This window comes from Apteryx mantelli, chromosome 5, assembly GCF_036417845.1.
Source record: "Apteryx mantelli isolate bAptMan1 chromosome 5, bAptMan1.hap1, whole genome shotgun sequence".
Classification (NCBI taxonomy): domain Eukaryota; kingdom Metazoa; phylum Chordata; class Aves; order Apterygiformes; family Apterygidae; genus Apteryx; species Apteryx mantelli.
This window is the reverse complement of record NC_089982.1, coordinates 58,039,029-58,057,125: the sequence shown is the minus strand read 5'-3', so window position 1 is coordinate 58,057,125 and position 18,097 is coordinate 58,039,029. Positions and strand designations below refer to the sequence as shown.

At 36.6% G+C, this 18,097-nt stretch overlaps 1 protein-coding gene across 15 annotated transcripts in view; it reads right to left on the bottom strand.

Moving 5' to 3' along the window:
* The window catches only part of FRYL (FRY like transcription coactivator), a 179,859-nt gene that overhangs the window by 102,674 nt on the left and 59,088 nt on the right, over positions 1–18,097 (bottom strand). For 14 of the 15 annotated variants that reach the window (XM_067298073.1, XM_067298074.1, XM_067298072.1 and 11 more), the window contains one exon: positions 2,274–2,473. In XM_067298073.1, the coding sequence (XP_067154174.1) occupies positions 2,274–2,393 (120 nt within the window). In that variant the 5' untranslated portion in view covers positions 2,394–2,473. Of the gene's footprint in view, positions 1–2,273; positions 2,474–4,101; positions 4,341–18,097 lie in introns of all 15 variants that reach the window. The other variant, XM_067298075.1, reaches the window with a different exon arrangement.

Here is an 18,097-nt window from a genome sequence, read left to right as displayed (position 1 = left end):
TCGGATTCATTGCAAAAGAAATCTATTTTGTGTCCCTCAACTATTTTGCCAAAGAGATGTTGATGCAGAGATTACACCTCCTTTCATATCTATAAGGAACTAATAAAACACTAAATTACATTCAAATAAAACAGCTTAAGTGTCTACATATACAGAAAAATTAAATGCATGTTGCAGGAAGTGTTCCTGGTTGAAGGAACTAGACAAGATTCTATAACGCTTTAACTGGCAAGGGCTTCTGTCAGTTCAGAAATCAGTGAGTCTGTCCTGTACTTTTACCTTCAGATGATTTGAAGAAATGAAGAAAAAGAAGCACCCCTATTCTAAAGCAAGTAGGTAAAAATTAGGAAGAGGACAGCAGTAGGAGCAAGAGATTGAGAAGACCTTGGCATACATTGGAATGGAAACAGGAGTCAGCACAAGAAGGAGAATCAAAGAGATATAAGCACTCAAGCACATGCCTTTTCCAAATCCAAGAACTGAACTCTCTCAGCACCACTGTGTGGTGAGTGAACAGACAAGAAATCCATCTCACTATGGTGAACACTTTGAGGGCCAACAGCCTATTATTGCTACAAGCACTCCATGTGCTGCAGGGTCAGAAGCCTCAGCTGGGGATCCACAGGTTACCGCTTCTTCAGCATGGCTCTATGTGATAGAATTTGCTTTTCAGAAGGACTAAAAATAAATACATCCTTTTAGAAAGTTGCTCAAGTATGACAGTAATAAACAGGAGAAATATCTGAATTAAGGTTGCCACTGTACACTCAATTCAACATGCTTATGCATATAGCTTATTGGAAATCCCATTCTATATAATCATATACTGCTCTTACGCGATTATGTCATCTTCAGTATGCAGAATGACTATGTGACTACAGTGAGCTGTAACTGTAACTAAGGTGTGCATCTGCTGCATTTTGTACAGAATTTGAGAGATACATAGGAAATGAGGCATAGAAGTAGGGGAAGGATAATCTTATTGTTATAGATATTTAAAGCTATTCACAGGAACAGGGCACCTTAAAAAAAAAAAAAGTTTACTCTCCTTGATATCATGCCCTTTACATAGCAGGGTCATGATCATGGTCCACTGGTGTTCTCTAAGACAGAGGGTAGTCTGCAAAACAGTGAACAGAAACCTTCAAGGCATGCTAACTGTGTGGAGATATGTTAAATACCTCAGGTACACAAAGTTATGAACTTATCAATGTTTTAAATGTAAAATGCTTGCAATTATATCCAGTAAATGTGCGTTTTTGTAAAATAATCATATTTTGTTTACCTAAATGTCAAGTACTTCATCAATCTTCACCAATAAAGTGAAATATTAAGTGGCCCATGAGAGCTCTCTTCCCCTACAGGCCACGTGCATCCTTGATTTAAAAATATTCAAAAAAAATTGCACTACAAAATGTCATCAGAGTAAATTTATTAAGAGAACTAAGAGAAGAATAGGAGGAGGAAAAGCACAGTGACAAGAATGTCAAGGAACTGAACATTAAAAGTTACATTATGAAATGGAAGACATCATTTGTACATTATTAAGTTATACTTCAAAAAGTAATATTATTTAAGAAAAAGCTCTGATCAGATCACAGCAGCAATGCACTTGTTTACAGATCATACTTGGAGACTGGAGGGTATGCTTGCATTTCCCATTTAACTTTAGGATGGTAAATCACTTTTGTATATCAAAAACATTTAAAGGATACTAATATTAAAGTCACAGCTTTTGACTCTCAAAGAAATCAAAAACCATGATTGAGTGAAATTTCCGAGTTAAAAAAAAATCCATTTATTTCAAGATCATGAAGTCTGGATTACCAACAGAATTTTGCATTTTAGCTTATTTGTAATGCACACTGACTACTGTGTTCTGCAAAGTGTTATTGTGAGTGCTAACACTACTTGGGAAAACAAACCAAATACATCTTCTCTTTAAAATTCATTTTTGAAATATTTCACAGAAACAACAAGAGGTAACTTGCTTGGCATCATTAACGTTGGAACATATTTTATGTCATCATTTCCATTTGTAACTCTACAGAATCTATGAGTACTAAGAGATCTCATTTCCAGTAATCATTCATAACAATTTTGGCAGAAGTCAATAAAACATTGACAATAAAACAGGTAGCAACCCCGTTTGCAGAGGGCTGTTCATTCTTGAAGTAAGAGAAAAGTCAACAATATCTTTTTTTTTCCCCAGTAAACATACATATGATAAAAAGCAAGACTGCTTCAATGGATACTATGAAAAAAGGACTCACCAAAGGTTCAGCCATTACAACTTCAATTTTCTTTTCAGCCTGAACAGCAAATTCAGCAAAGAGGCTTTTGATAACATACTCGCCAGGTTTGACATCTGGATCAATAGTAATGTTGGACATGATGACGCCTCTCTTCTCCCAGGTGGAAACAACACTTGGAGAAATTCTGCGTTTATTTACTCTGCTGGGTGGTGTGGAGGCTATAGAAAAAAAAGAAGATTAAAGAGCTGTAAAGGACCAGAACTTCTAAACACAATATCTGCCACTTCTTCACCTTCCCTTCCACCACATACAGATATTCACACAGTAAATTCTGAAAACCAGAAGTAGAAAATTCCTAGTTATAATACCCAAAACAATTTTTTAATTTTGTATTAGAGGGGAAATTCCGCACTAAAGCTAAGTTGCATAAGAGAGTAGAGACAATGTAACATATTTTTATTATTGATAAAATGCAGAATTGTCTTGAGATGTGTAAACAACTTCATTCTGAAGGCAATTGGATTTTGATCATGATGGAGTTTAGAGCCTTTAATATCCCGTATCTTCAGTTCAAATACAACATGACTAAAAAGCAAAAGGTATAATTTAAAAGGACTGCTGGGTTATCTTGCTAAATTGTGAGAAGCATCTGTTTGCTCCGATTTTTTTTTTTTTTTAATAAATTACCCATGAAGTTTAAGATTCTACTTGGTGTCAGAGTATCTTCAGTGAAAATATTTCCTTGGCCTCCCTTGGCACTTTGCGTCATTAAACTGATTTTCCTAACAAAACTCCAAAGCCTTTCTGGATATTTTAAGCTCATGAATTTTCTCCTCTTTCAAGTCACAAATCTGGAATACTTGCTCCCTGTCGGGAAAATAGATCAATCCATCAATCAGTACAAACAACACTGGATATACTAGTCTCTTTCTTTCTTTCTCTAAGGGTTAGAGCTTTCACTCTTACACTGAAACTATCATTTACTAAGTTTACATTGTATTTATCAAACTTTAATTTTATTTTTCTCCCTGAGCACCCAATAAAAACATATTTATTTATTATTACAGCCATTGTCCAACATGAATTGCAGTACTGAATATCAGATATCAGTACTTACTTGTATTTAACACATACACACCAAGTAGCGTAAATGATCACAATTCTTGTCTTGCACACAATAGATCAAAAGAATTATTGGTGTCTCTACTGATGCAACATATCTACCCAGAAAGGTCCAATATTTCTGTAGCATATTCTGTGACAGCAGGTTTTTTTTTATTAAGAAATTATATTAATAAGTGTTAGCTTTTAATACCAAGATTTCCCCCTCCTCCCCCCATGATGGTTGTATAGGGAGTTTATTCTCAGTCTTTTTTACTGTATTAGATATTGCAACTTGTTCAGGTAGGCTTCTTTAGGCTATCTGCAGCTAAAACTTGGTTAGATGCACTTGGCCAATATTGCTTAATTTTCAAAATTTTGATTTGTTTTCAATTTGTATATGCACAATTCCTATTAACCAAATACCCACACCTTTTACTAAAACACTTTTTGTATTGTTCAACTCATTCATGAAAATATCGGTTACCACAGAGACCAAACCTTTTGGTACTTCACTTAAAATCTTCCTCCATTTCAATCTATGCCATTCGTAACTTTTTCTATAACTTCAGCAAGTTACATTTTACATAATGCATATTTCTTCAAAAAAAAAACAAAACCAACAAACAGTAATTTATAAAGATGCATTACTGAAATTAACAATTCAGTACAAGTGAAAACTGAATGGTCATCACTACCTTAGTCTTTAATCAAAAAGGAAGTTTATCTTACTTAAGCTACTTACTTAACCAGCATAGCTCCAGTAAGATACTATTTTCTCCTGGATCTGTATTTAAACTGCAGTCTGTCTCCGTATGGGCGGGCAGGAATTGCCAGGGTCACACAGCCGACTTCCCTGGAATCGGAGGCGGCAGCATGTGACATGCCAGACTGACCCGGCTATTCTCTGCATGCGCACCACATGCCACAAAGCAATTCTGAACAGCCTGCAACACTTTGATCTTGATCTTGGCAACAGCAGTCCTAAAAGACACCAAAGAGCATGTGCCACACAGCACAAGCAGAGAGATCAAAGATACTGCCATGTTCTAGGTCCCCACAGTGGAAATTTGCTAGATGAAAGTACACAAAGGTTTTAGAAAGCAGACCAAAGGGCATGCTGCAAAGGAAACCAACAACCCAAAACATCTGACTTGAAAGAAAATTCCTTCCCTATCCTGAATCTGATGACTGGTTTATCCCTCAGCATAGAAGCACACACATGCCAGGCACTTCAAAAAAATTTTAATTTCATTACAGTCACTGTGCACATCCTCCAACATCCATGCTGCTCCTGTTGTTTTCAAACTCTGATGCTTTCAAAGGCAGCAAAGGAAGAGAGAGACATTATGCATCACGAAAAAAGCACAGGAGTGCGAGCAGAGAAAAAGGGAAGAGAATGAATACATCCTTCCTGACCACAGCAGGTCACGACAAGAAACACTGCAGTATGAGATTTACAAAACACAAAAATGGTGCAACACATACAGATTTTGAACGACTCTCCTTCCATATCCACCTGCAGATGAATAAAAAAAGCAAGTACCTAAGGACTCTAATAGATACTACACATTTCTAATTAAAGTTGCTTCTATCCTAAATACGAAGGTTTCCATTATTTTAAGTCACATAAATTGAAGCTAAGAGACATCTCACTGTCAAGAAATTAGAGATGTTTAAACCTCCTCTTGAACTTTGTTAGCTGTGTCTGGTCAGAAGAAAAGTTTCCCAAGCAGCTGCTTTGGCTTCTTCTAGACTTACCTACTGGAGTATGCCATGACACCCATATCATCCAAACTGAGGACTTACTGGAACATGCCACAGCTCCTGTCCAGCTAATACTCTTAAATGATTAGAAACTGGTACTTGACCGGCTCTTGTCTCTCTGCACGTCAACTGAGCAGGACTAATGTGTTCCCTAAACTAGACCTAACCTTCTGGATTCACCCATGGACATCAAGATTTGCCCTATGCAGGCAAGTCTTAACAGTGCATTTAGACAAGACACATTTCTCTGCAGTTTTAAAAAGATTCCCTTGAAAAGCCCCTGCAATTTAAGAATTATGAAAACATCAAGAGCTGATCATCTTGAACATGCTATCTTTATTTTGCATTGGACAGTAGTCAAATAATCCTCAATATGAAATTTGTCTTACTGTGTTTACTTTTAAAGCTAAAAAAAAAAAAAAAAAAAAAAAAAAGCTCTTGCTAAGGATGAAGTTCCAAGGCAGTTGAAGCTGAAAACCAAGCATACTGCAGACAAATCAACCCACACACTGTGTCCCTCACACCTGCATTGCTGCTCACATAACAGCTTAGGGAATCAACTCATCATGGGAAAAAGGGACAAACACCTAACCCTAGAAGGAAAAAAAGAAGCAATTAAATTACAGCCAGTTCAGCTTCCTGAACTGCTGCAGAAATTTCAGTGCAAGGCAGAAAGCACGACCAGGGAAACGTGGCACCATGACAGCCTTAGATCAGTCTACAATGCCATGAACCGCACTCTTAGGCTATAATTTTACACACGCCCCTTCAGATGCTATACGCAACAGTATTGTCAAAAGACTCATTCCCACTCATACTCTCTGTACCATCCTCTTTCTGTGCAAACGTAAGCAAGTGTGCAGCTCTGTAGTGAACTGAACTGGAAAAGCAGCCTACATATTCTTTGTTTCCCCAGGTTAATTTTAACCTAACCGGTTGCCCTTTCAGTTCACCACCACACAGCCACATCCACACTTGTGCAAGCACAAAGAAGAAAGGGACACAGGGAGAGCAAATTGCCTTTTTCTTCTTTCAACAGCAATGCAAAGGTAAGGTGAATCCACAGTAAAACATATTACTAACTTTCATGTTCACACACACACAAATTCTTCAGTTCGTAATGAACCTCCAAACAAGAGAAAAATGTCAAACTGAAGCAATTTTAAACACTGTCATGAAAAGACTACAAATATCTTTAACTTTTTTGAAATGCCAGCATATTCCAATGGCAGAATAAAAGACTAGGATTTACTTTCAACTGTGCAGTAACTTACTGAGGATTCTGTAATTCATGACTGTTAACAGTTCATATTAGTGATTCTTATCTCACATATAACAGGGTTTGTGTTCTATCTGCTACATAAGACTAGTAAGTTAGTAAAAAACAAAAACAAAAAAACACACACACACACAAAAATATATGGGAAGGAAAAAGGGAGAGAGTGCTAAATTGTCTATTTAATAAGAAGTTGTACAGTAGTTCCTTAAAGGAAAGCTGAAATCTAATATCAGATTTCTTAACTTAGTCAAACAACATTATTATCTGGTATAATTATGTTCAGTGGGATTCATTTGCTCATGAACTTGAAACTGATAACACTATAAAAATCCACTATGTGGATTTTAAACAGCAATATTTAACAGAAAGTCTCATTACGGGGCTGCATTAAACAATTTCGTTCTATAATTCTTTGCCACCAAAGCTGACAGAACATAAACTATTTGGGCTCTTACCTGCCTGAGAAAATGCAAGTTTTGAGCATAGGAAGCTTACAAAAAATGGAACGTTCTTCAGAACAATACAACACTGACTCATTTTGTTTCTAAAAAAAGAGAAGTAGGTTTTGCCTCTTTGAAGAAATTGTTTCCCCAAAATAATTTAAGGAACACAGCACAGACTACTATTAGTTTTTTTTCCCTTCTGCTCCACCAACAGTTTTTTACTATTTTTCTCTAGTTAAAATTGACTTCTTAGAGAAATGTTAAATGTCAATAATACAACAATCTCTTTTGCAGGGCTTTATTTTTTTTTGAAATGAAAACTTGTTATATCAAAACCATTTTTGTTGTTGTTGTTTGTTTTGTTTTTTTACTACAGGATGAAATCTGGAACCAAAAATCATACCAGTTACAACAGTTCAAAACCAACACATTGACACTACACATTACATTCATAAATTGCTTGAAAACACTAAACATTATTCACTTGAAACAAATATCCGGTGTGTGTGTTTTGATGGGAGTTGGTGCTCCGCGGGAAATCTGGCAGCCAGTGCCCTTGTAGAGCTGTAGGAAATACCTGCCAAACAGCCCTGTTTGGTTGCTAGGGACACACCAAATTGCTTGGGCAGTTTCAGGGAACAGTAAAACAATACAGAGAATAACGAGACAGACAGTATACCCTAGGTCAAAAAGCAATATGTGTGATGTACATTAAATTAGAGACAAAATTGTTTCATGTTAAACACAAAAAATGTCCAGAACTATGGAAGTTTATTTATACATAAATTGATATTAAAGAATGGTATTTTCATGATTCTGCTTCTCTCCGTATTGCTCAAACGCAGCAAGCACTTGAGGGTAATAATAGTTTCCCATTTGAGTGAATGGAGCTATTTAGGATTCAAACGTACAAAGCAGGAAACAACAGGTACCCAGCTACTCCACATCAGCCTGCGTCAGTGGGCGAGTGCATTTCACTTGATGGCTAATGTGAAGTAAATAATTCTAGCTTTCATACACTTTTTAAAAATATTATTCTACATTTAATGAAGTGTTCATATTTACTTTAAATGGTCCTCTCAAAGTTTTTCATGTCTTTTCCTTTAACTGAAATTTGCTCTGGTTTAGTTCCTATTGTTTCTCAGGAAGTTTGAACAGTCCGATTGAAACAGAACTTCCTCCAGATATCTCCTCTCTTCCAAGACAACTGAAAATACATCTAGAATTCCTCCATGTATTTTAAATACACTATCCAACTACAAAATAAGGATACTCAACACACTTAGTCACCACAATTTTCACCAAACAGAATTTTTGTTAAGTTCATTTCTAAGGTAGTAAATTGTTTTACACAGCCTACATTTAATGGATAATTTTTATTATTATTTTTGCAGCAGAGATAGCATCACAGCTACTTTAAGCTTCCTATAATAGCTGCTGCAGAATAGTGTTTGAATATCCAACTGAGAGTATGAAAATGTTAAAAGATTTAAAATATTATCAGCATAATTACTTAATGGAAATTTAATTGAGCTCCTTCTCTCCTGCTCTGATAAACTCTAGAACATTTCATCCTACCCCACAGAAGTGATTTTAATATATATGGAAAAATATCTGTAACAACTGTTAGAGTGCTTTCTAGCAACAAGTCTTCAGGTATCTTATTGAAGAAACCATTGTTTTTTCCTAATAAAAAAGCTGATGCTCCAAGAGACGACTCAACCTGACCAATATCATCCCAACAAATTATGAGCAGAGCCAGAAAGTTAAATCTAGGTTTCCTGCCTCCCAGAGCAGTGTTCTCCTTTTCAGAGCAGACAACTCCTTCAGTAACAGTGTGGTTATTGTAACCGTGGGACTGCTATATACTATCTTGTTTCTATTGTTTCCAAAGTCTCTGCACTCACTCTAGTGAAAAATCTCATGCCAAGAATATGTCTGATGATTTGAATGAGAGAAACGGTAAAAATCTTTGATTGACATTAACTGGTCAAAAGGTTGACATTTACTTCTCTATGACAGATGCACATTCCAAATCTTAGCTTCCAGCCTATGTATCAAAAACAAAGAAAGAGCCATTATAAAAGCAACCATCAAAAATCTCTGAACACAAGAAATATAGTGCACCTCCAATGAAAGTGTTATTCCAGAACTCAATGAGCAAAAGGTGTAAAAAAAAAAAAAAAGCTGTTTTCTTTTAGGGAGAGTCTAAAAATAACACTAATGAAAAAAGTGTCTGAAATACACACCTTAAAATTACTCTAAAGGGAACTATTTTTTTCAGTCATGTTTTCACTTAAATCACTTGAATTTGCTTTCAGAGTGGTGAGGGAGGTGCAGTCACTATTCATTGATGCAGTCAGTTTACCAGGGTTGCAGAAGCATATGACAACATGAGAACAGCAAGGTATTTTACACCATTTTGCCCAGACTGTGTACCACCAGTGGTTCTTCATGGAGTCCATTCATAAGCTGCGTTTATTGCCATACTAGCTCTAGCTCTACTGAACCCCAGCCGATCCAGCAGATACAGTCTTTGTTGCTACTGATCATCCTCAAATTTGAACTTCTTCCTCACAACTAAGCAGTCTTACCTTTCCAAAGATTTAGTAGTCTTTTTCTCCACCACTAAATCCTCGGACAATTTGATTCTGACATTGTAATTTTAGATTTTCACTTGGCACACTTTCTAAAAATCTAACCAGGCTGTATCCTATAGGGGAAAAATGAGAGGAGAAAGTTTCTTTGCCAATACTACTTCAAAGTGCTGTTTATCTTTATAAAAATCAATATACGTTCCAAGTAAATTTCTCCCCCATCCTTTCCACACCTATGATTACGGTCTGCAGATAAAGTCAGTCAGTCTTCTGTGCATCACACACGCAGGTCCTTGGAAGACCTTTCTCCCCCTTTTAAGCTCCCCCTCTCCCCAAATCTTCTGGAGACTTGTTACTACATTGTCTGTCCCATACCCACTTTTCTCTTTTTAGTATTAATTTGGAGAGACTCTTTGGGGAAGTATTCTAAAGAAAACAATAAATTCTTCTGACCTAGTTGTTTTAATGGCTGAGCAAAGTCTAACTGGCAAATATTCTGATTCCCACACTGGACTTCATATCTGACAGTCTCTTCTCCACCTTATTTTGAGAAGTCTCAAAATAAAACAGGTATGTTACTACTTCTCAAAAAACCTAGAACAGACAAAACAGTCTAGTCCCATGAAGGATAAAAATTAACTCCAACCAAAATCACAAACATAAAAATCAGGAAAAATATTTTAAGTATGTCTTTCACTTACAGACAGATACACAAGAAGAGAAAAATTGGGCTAGGAATTTCACCAAGTAAATCATGCTGGCTTTCTTAATAAGGACTATTCTAGTCATTCCTCTTACCTTTATAGGTAGTTGAGAAGTAGCAACCCACCAAAAGCTTCTCTCTAAACCTCTCTCATACGGAAAGGAGCTCCCACTACTGATTTTCAAAACACCAGTTTAAGTATTTATCCCTTGGCAAAGTTTTCCTTCAGGTTCAAAAAGAAAAAAGTGCCGAAATTGTTAAAAATAAGTAGAAGGGTAATAACACACTATCCTCACGCTGTCTGTAGAGAACCTGCTTCTCTATAGAACAGTGATTCAACAGGAAGAACAACAGCCACATGTTATCATGTACAAGTATCTAAATCAGATGTGCAGGTATTTTATACCTATGGAAGGTAGAAAACACAGATACTTTTCTTAAGAAATATAATGGTAGAAAAGGAGGTCAGGCCTTACACTGAAGGAAGTGTCAGGAGATCTAGGGCAGCCAGTCAGAACTAGACTGCTAGTGGTTGCCGGGCTCATTCTGTCCACTGAAAACATCAGACTACAAGCTACAGCCACAAATACAGTCGCTGAAAGCTCACCTGATCTCCCAGGCCACATAACTCTAATTATTCACTATGAGATGGCAAGGAAGAACGCACCACCTATGGAGCAAGTAACCACCTTTACAAACAAGAAATTGAAAATGAAACAAACAAACAAACAAAAAGAAAAAAATCATTAAAGTTTACATAGGACCAATTTTACATTTATACATAAAAAATTCCTTAACAACACAAGAGTTGGGACATAGATGGGAAATACTGGCTGAAATTGCTAAGAGCATGTGCAAGAAGAAAAATTACCACTCATATTATGTGAATCGGCTTATAGAGCCCTTGAAGATAGACCATACACATAGATTATTACAAGAGAGAGAGGAGAAAAGAAAAAAGGAGAAACTCATGAGTAAGTTGGACAGCTCAAGACACCAAGAGAGCAAAGCATACATATGCAGTTGGAAAGCAACATGACAAAGCACAAAGGTTTGGGGGCTGGGAAGAAGGGGGGAAGGAAATTGGTTTTGAACTAAATTCTCTCAAGTCCTGCCCAGTCATTCTTGATTATGGCATCACATCAGGAAATCCTGACCATTAAAGTGTCAAGCCATTAAAACTGCATTGTTTAAATAATTCCCTTTCTAGAACAATTGTCAGCAAAGAATAGACCACCTCTTCAAATAAACAGTTTTTTGTTTTTTTTTTTTTTTAAAAAAAGCACTATTTTGAATTTCAAAAAGATCCTTCACCTGGAAAGATATCAGAATTATTTCACAGCACACATCAAAATTACAAATGTTTTTAATGTGTTATGCTTCACCATCAGAAAGCCATTTCCATACAGATACTCATCAGATCAAAGGAATAAAAAGGATAAATTAGTTTCTCTCAATGGTTTCACCTGTCCACAACCTAGAGCGTGATCCATCACCTAACTGTGGGAATGTAAAGTATCAATACTATTAGTTGCATTCTCAGGGCTGATCTTCAGAAACGCATTTGCTGTACTGATGTTTTATACAACTATAACTTTCAACTCAGCTTAAAGCTGCATAAATAATAACAACAAGTTAGATTTAATACATGCATTTCTGCTGGAAAACACCTCTGTAATCCAGCTGCAAACTCCTCAGAGAGAGAGAGAAGACACCACAGCAAGTGCACACCTGTTAGCTAGTGTCTTCTTTCACAGTAGACTGATTGGGAAGACCTAGAATGACCTACTGTCAAAATACTTCACACAGCACAAGCAAAGTATTCGTGTGTTCCTTTAAAACATTATGGTATAACTGAGCATATTTAACAGATTGTTTCACTCATCTACAAATTTTGTATTCCCTCAAAATAATAATAAATTAAGAATAAAAGCCCTCAATTTGTTTCTTAACTTCCTACATCTCAATATTGTGCTTCTACAGTATTATAAGTCATACCTTCAGTAATGATGCAAGCAAAGAAATAATTATATTCCTGCATGATTAAATTGCAAAAAAAAAAGAAAAGAAAAAAAGCTTACACTACTCATTTTAAAGAGCAATATCTGATTTTTTTTTTTATGTGAAATTATTATTGCAACAGGAGTAAAGATGACTACTTTCATTTAAATATGGAAAGCAAGGATAGAATAACATAACTTTGGCATGTCCTGTTAGTTCTTCTGATCCACCTGCCCTCAAGCAAACAGAAACCAAGCCAGCACTAAGCTCAAGCTAGTAGCATTCCCTGACTTTCAATGGGGCCTATTCACTCAAGCTCATCACCATATTAATCCTGGCTTTTGCTTTTAGATAGTACTGCGCATTCACTTGATAGCAGAGAGGCCATAACTTGTAAAAGCACTGCACGTTTTCTCCTTTCCTCAAACCTAATTCCTGGAGTCAAAAAGACAACTGGAAGGAGCTGAGTTCAGATATCTAGTTATCTAGTATCAATTCCAAGGATTCATGCCATCAAATTTTTCTTTATAAACATGAGCTGTTAGAGCTTTCTCTGATGAGGTAAAATATTTGATACCTTCCCATTACTCAGTGCTGGATTCCCAACCCAGCTGCAGCATCTACCCAGCTTCACCAATAAGAATCCAGAAATAATATATCCATTTGAACCCAACATATATGTATAATCCTACCACCTGTATCCATGTTTTCCAGCCTTTGCTATTAGAAGACATCTGGGGTGGGGGGTGGTTCAAGGGAGATGCAGTTTCCTGTTAAGCAAATTTAAGCCTGTAGCTGACTGACTTCGGTTTCTCTCAGTTACCTTTCATGGCCTAGGAACTGCAGTTTGAGAACTACAGAATGACTGATGGTCATCTCCGAGTGACAGCCTTCTAACGACTCAAGTGACAGGTAAATTTGCAGGTAAACACCTATATACTACTATTTTTCATGGTGACACACACACACACTCCCCCTTCCAGCCCTTCCTACCTAGTTAAAAAAAAAAAAAAAAAAAAAAAAAAGGCGCACCGCTCAACCCATGGATGAAAAAAAATATAGAACATTTATTGCTAGCAAAGAAATCTATTTTTCCTTCCTGGACTAGCACACTGAAGGCTGTAGCAGGGAAAATGCATTGATGCTGTGTCCCTTGAGAAGCCTCTTAATTCTGTGCTAGGTTGTGCTAGGTTCTTAGGCTGGCAACCTAAGAGCCACTCAGAAGACCCAAGGAGGGCTTGACAGCTGGCATCCTTGTCTGCTAGGTCCTTGAAATGGATCCTGGACCCGACAGCTGGACACAAGCATCGTGGGGCCTTACTGCTGAACCGATGCTCTGAACAGTCCTGCCCGGCTGCTGGATGGACTTCTTGAGCACGCACACACACTCTGGGACTTGCAAGTATGAGACAGCGAGCAAAACCTGTTTTATTTCAGTTTTTATTACAACAAAAAAAAAAAAAAAAAAGGAAAAAAACCCTCCTCCTGTAAGGTCTCACATTTACATCTGTTACATTGTTTATACAGTGTTGTAGCAGTATTTCCTACAGTTTTCAGATACAAATTGTGTATTAGAATTATTGGTATTTTGCAGGAAGACACAAAAATAAAGAAAATATCCATAGTCTATAAGCAAAATAGCAAATAACTGAGGCATTGACCTATAATATGAAATATGGTAAAATCTGTTCTGAGGTTTTCCTTACTGATGGACAGGAAAAAAAATATTTATAATAAAATCTGTATTTTAAAGAAGGCAGCCTGTAAAGAGGTGGGACAACTGTATAACAGCTACATCCAGAAGCGTAATAAATTGAATACTATGAGATTTTGAGGCTTGAAAAGTCACTAAGCATCTAACTATATGCACTGACACCAATGATGGCTTGGCCATCAATGACAGGAGCAGAATTTGCATGTTTTTTAGGAGATGACTTTGAAACGCTTTACCACAAATAAAAAAAGAAAAAAAAAGGGGAGGGGGGAGGAAATATGCTGTAAGAAAGGTAAGTAACTACTAAGATTCTGTTTTAAAACTTCACCAACGTCTGGCCCTCTTCAGGAACAGAGAGCAAAATTTTCTAGTGGAGGATATCACAAAAATGCTCATCTAATTCATAACTCTCCTTACCACTGCTACATGAAGAGAAAAAAAAAAGTCACTTAGGCTACTGACCAGAATTAGCATGGACAGCTAGCCAATGCAGCTATCTCCTAAATTGTAATACATAAATATTGCCTCATTTTCAAAATACGTTATCAGTATACTTTGCTTTGTTCTTTCTCAGGTATGCTATTAAGAAAACAGTTTTCTCCTCTCTTTTGCCCTGCTGTTCCCACTCAGCCCTGGAAATCTCAACTTCTCTGGTCAAGGTTTTGGACCTCAGCTCATATCCATCAATATATAAGCTAGGCAAAATCTGTACTTATTTCAAGAAAACATATTACTTCATTAACCTTCTTTTAATCAATAGACTACAGAATTTATTAATAAACCAGATTAACAACTGAACAAATGGGGGAGTGTGTGTGTGGGGGGGAGGGGCAGACACAAGCAAAGAGCAATGAAACGGTCGCGCAGCGCTTGCCAACATTGCTATTTGTGCTGCAGCAGCAACTAGAGGCCTCTGCCAGGGATCAGGGCCTCAAGAGTTACCACAGAACTGAAAACACTGAGTTCACTAATGCTGACACCTGGAGTGAGACCAAATGCAAAACCATGAAATGATAACAAGCTTTGGCCACTGTTGAGTTACATGCAAGCTGGTGACCTAGAAATTCAAGATTCGCATCCAGGGCTCATCACCAATCTTTTCCCCCACTGATGTGGTATTTAAGTTTGTAAGGTCACATATTGATAACATCAAAAAGCTGTTTTAATCATGCTATAAAAAAAATCTACTTCACTACTGAGTCGACTAGAAGTTCACTAGACCCACAAAGACAAAGAGTAAAGTTTTATTCTTCCACCAGGGGGAAACAAAAAGAAAGTAATTTGATCAACAACATATATAAACATTTAAAGCTCTAACTGGGCAAAACTAGGTCTTTGGATTTTTTTTTCTCTCTTATTTCAACACTAATTCACTTCCTTTTTGCTGTCTGAGTGTAGGAAAGGCCCTGCAAACCACATGGAGCAGGAGCCCTTGATGTCAGAAGAAGAACTGTCATAGCTAACTGAACATTGAAGCCTCTGAACCGAAAGAACTAGATGGATGGAGCAGAGGAGATGCACCAAATGCTGCCAAGGAAAAACTCACTTGTACCACAGATAAGTAAGAGTATGTTAGAGGAGAGAAGAAACTGATCCTGGTAAAAACAGTAGTAGCTTGAAATGCCAAGAAAGTCCAAATACTATTAAACTAGCTATCCAAAACACGATGGACTTCCCAGCCAAAACTCAGTACATCTGGGTTAGCTTCCTTCTGTCTTTGCTTTGTCATCATAAAAATGAACTGAAGGGTCGATCGCTAGCTTGCCTTTTTCCAGGACAAGACCTCATTTGTAGCTGAAAGAACAGTAAAAGTCTGGTGATACTTGGCCCAACTGCTCTGTCCTGCTGACAGCTGGCACAAACAAGATGTCAGAGAGATAAAGGAGGCAGGTTTCCACTGAGATGTCAAACACTGAGTTTTCTAAACCTAACATCAGTTGTACAATGACCAGCTGAGTTTTTACTGAACCAAACATACCAGCACCTACGCAAGTACAAAAGTTCTTGCTCTGAAGAACTTATGTTCTAGTTCAGCAAAGGAAGCAAATAGGGATTATAAATAAAAGAGGTCAAAAGAAGAAAATTGACAATTCAAAAGGCTACTTAGGCAGCTTTGGTAGCATTGTGAATATAATGATTCTTTACATTATCCATTAGTTAGTATTAATTTGTCAGGGTTTATGGCACTAATATGTCTTTCTAGTCCAGCACTCTGCTCTGTGGCAGTGAGCTAGACAGGAAGCTGCAGACAAGAAAGTTGAAACTATCACAGGACCATATGCCAGCTGTGCCGGGGGCAGAACCAGGGCAGTCATTTATACTTCCATCCTGTTTTTCCAATGATCTCTTTGAGAAATGAACTACTTCTAAAACCTCAATTAATTCTTGAAGCAAGAAACCAATTAATATTACTGTTGTTCATATACATTTTTATTTTATAAGTTCCAAAAGGTCATTTGCTTGTTTGTTTTAAACTCTTAGCAGTCTACTGGGGCTACATAAATGTGAAAAAAACACTCTTTCTTCACTTTGGATTTTAAAATTCTTCTTCATTCTTAAAAGAAGAATGAGAAAAGGTAAAAAATTATCTTATTTGTCCCTCCACCCTCCCTTTTTAAGCACACTTTTTCTTGTTTCACCTACATCCACTGATAAAAAAGAGAGAGCCATAAAAGACTTAATTCTGTAACTGTAGTGAAACATTCTCCATCGCTAAATAAGTTAGCTTTTTGACCATCACCATACTTAAAATACTTATTGATTGACCCATAACAGCGCCTGGATTAGTCTCATGAGATATTTCAATGCAAAGCCAATGATAAAAAGTTCATTTCTTCCCATACTTTAACATTTTAGTAATAAATATTCTAATATTAAAGTCATTAAAACTAAAAAAAAAATACATAATTCTATGCCTTAACATTTTATTTCGGTATGTTGTTGTAGCTTGTCAACCTATTATCCAAATAATGTTCCAGTAAACTCCACTGAAATTTCTCACAGAAAGTAGTTTCTACCAGACCTAGCAATTTAAACCTTTGCTTGTGACCTTAGCACAGGCAACCGGGAACATCAGAGTCCAACCAATTCTGTATATACAGTTGCATGGTGCAGTATCTTTCAGATTACAAGTACCTCTTACGATTTAAAATTACCTTTTCTTCTTAAAGCATACATTTACCCTCTATTTTGCAATTTACCTAACAGAATTAAAAGTTCACTCTGACTAGCATCATCATTCTTTCTAGAGGAATGAGGAAGAATATTTTTTTCATAGAAGGGAAAACTGCAACTCCATGCAAACAGGATATAATACAGCAAACAAGAGTTTTGCTCCATATAGCAGTTTAAAGTTGTCAACCACTTTTCTAAATAAATACTGTTTTGTCAGTGATCTCTTTATTACATCTCTAGTGTCTGAACCTTTCCCCTTCAAATACAAAAGCACCAGAGCTAGAGTTTAAAATGGAAGAAAAAAAAAAAAGTCAGCAGAAATGAGGTATTTGATATGGGTTGTTGCAATTGGTTTATCTGGAGCTTTCCTGAAGTCCATGCAGAGCATGCAGTTTATTCTAGCAACAGTAGCTGACAGAATGGTTTGCATTCTGGCCACTTTCTCCTTTCAAAAGCAGTCTTATCTGCAATTTGAATCATTACAAAATCTAGTTACAGATTTAGCAAAAAGGTTATGCTTTAATAGAGAGAACACACCAAAGGAAAGCTCATTCTGGTATATTTATGCCTGATGAAATCAAATAATGTATATCCCAACACATACTGTATTTACTACAATGCAGACATCTTTATTAGAAGGTGTACAGAACCTCAAAGATGACACACTCTTTCAAAAAAAAAAAAAAATCCACAATACAATGTTTTCTGTGTTAATGTGCAGAAAAGTCCAATTAAGGCCCAAAACATCAAAACATTACTTTTGATTTGTAAAAATCTAGTCACAAACACTTCCCTAATGAGCATTTCAGGCCCATATGCCCAATCCACACAAAATTTCCATGCAAGTACATGTTACAATGTACTGAATAAATAAGAAACATTATTTCCAAAACAAAACAAAAAAAAACAACAAAAAAAGGATCTTCAGCTAAACATTATTGAGGGCAAACAGATTAGGCAAAAAAAGAAAAAAACAACATATAGAGGCACGTGTAGCTAGCAACAGCGAAAGCTAGACAATCCAGAAGTCACACAGCTTCAGTCATGCACAAGAGAACTGAGC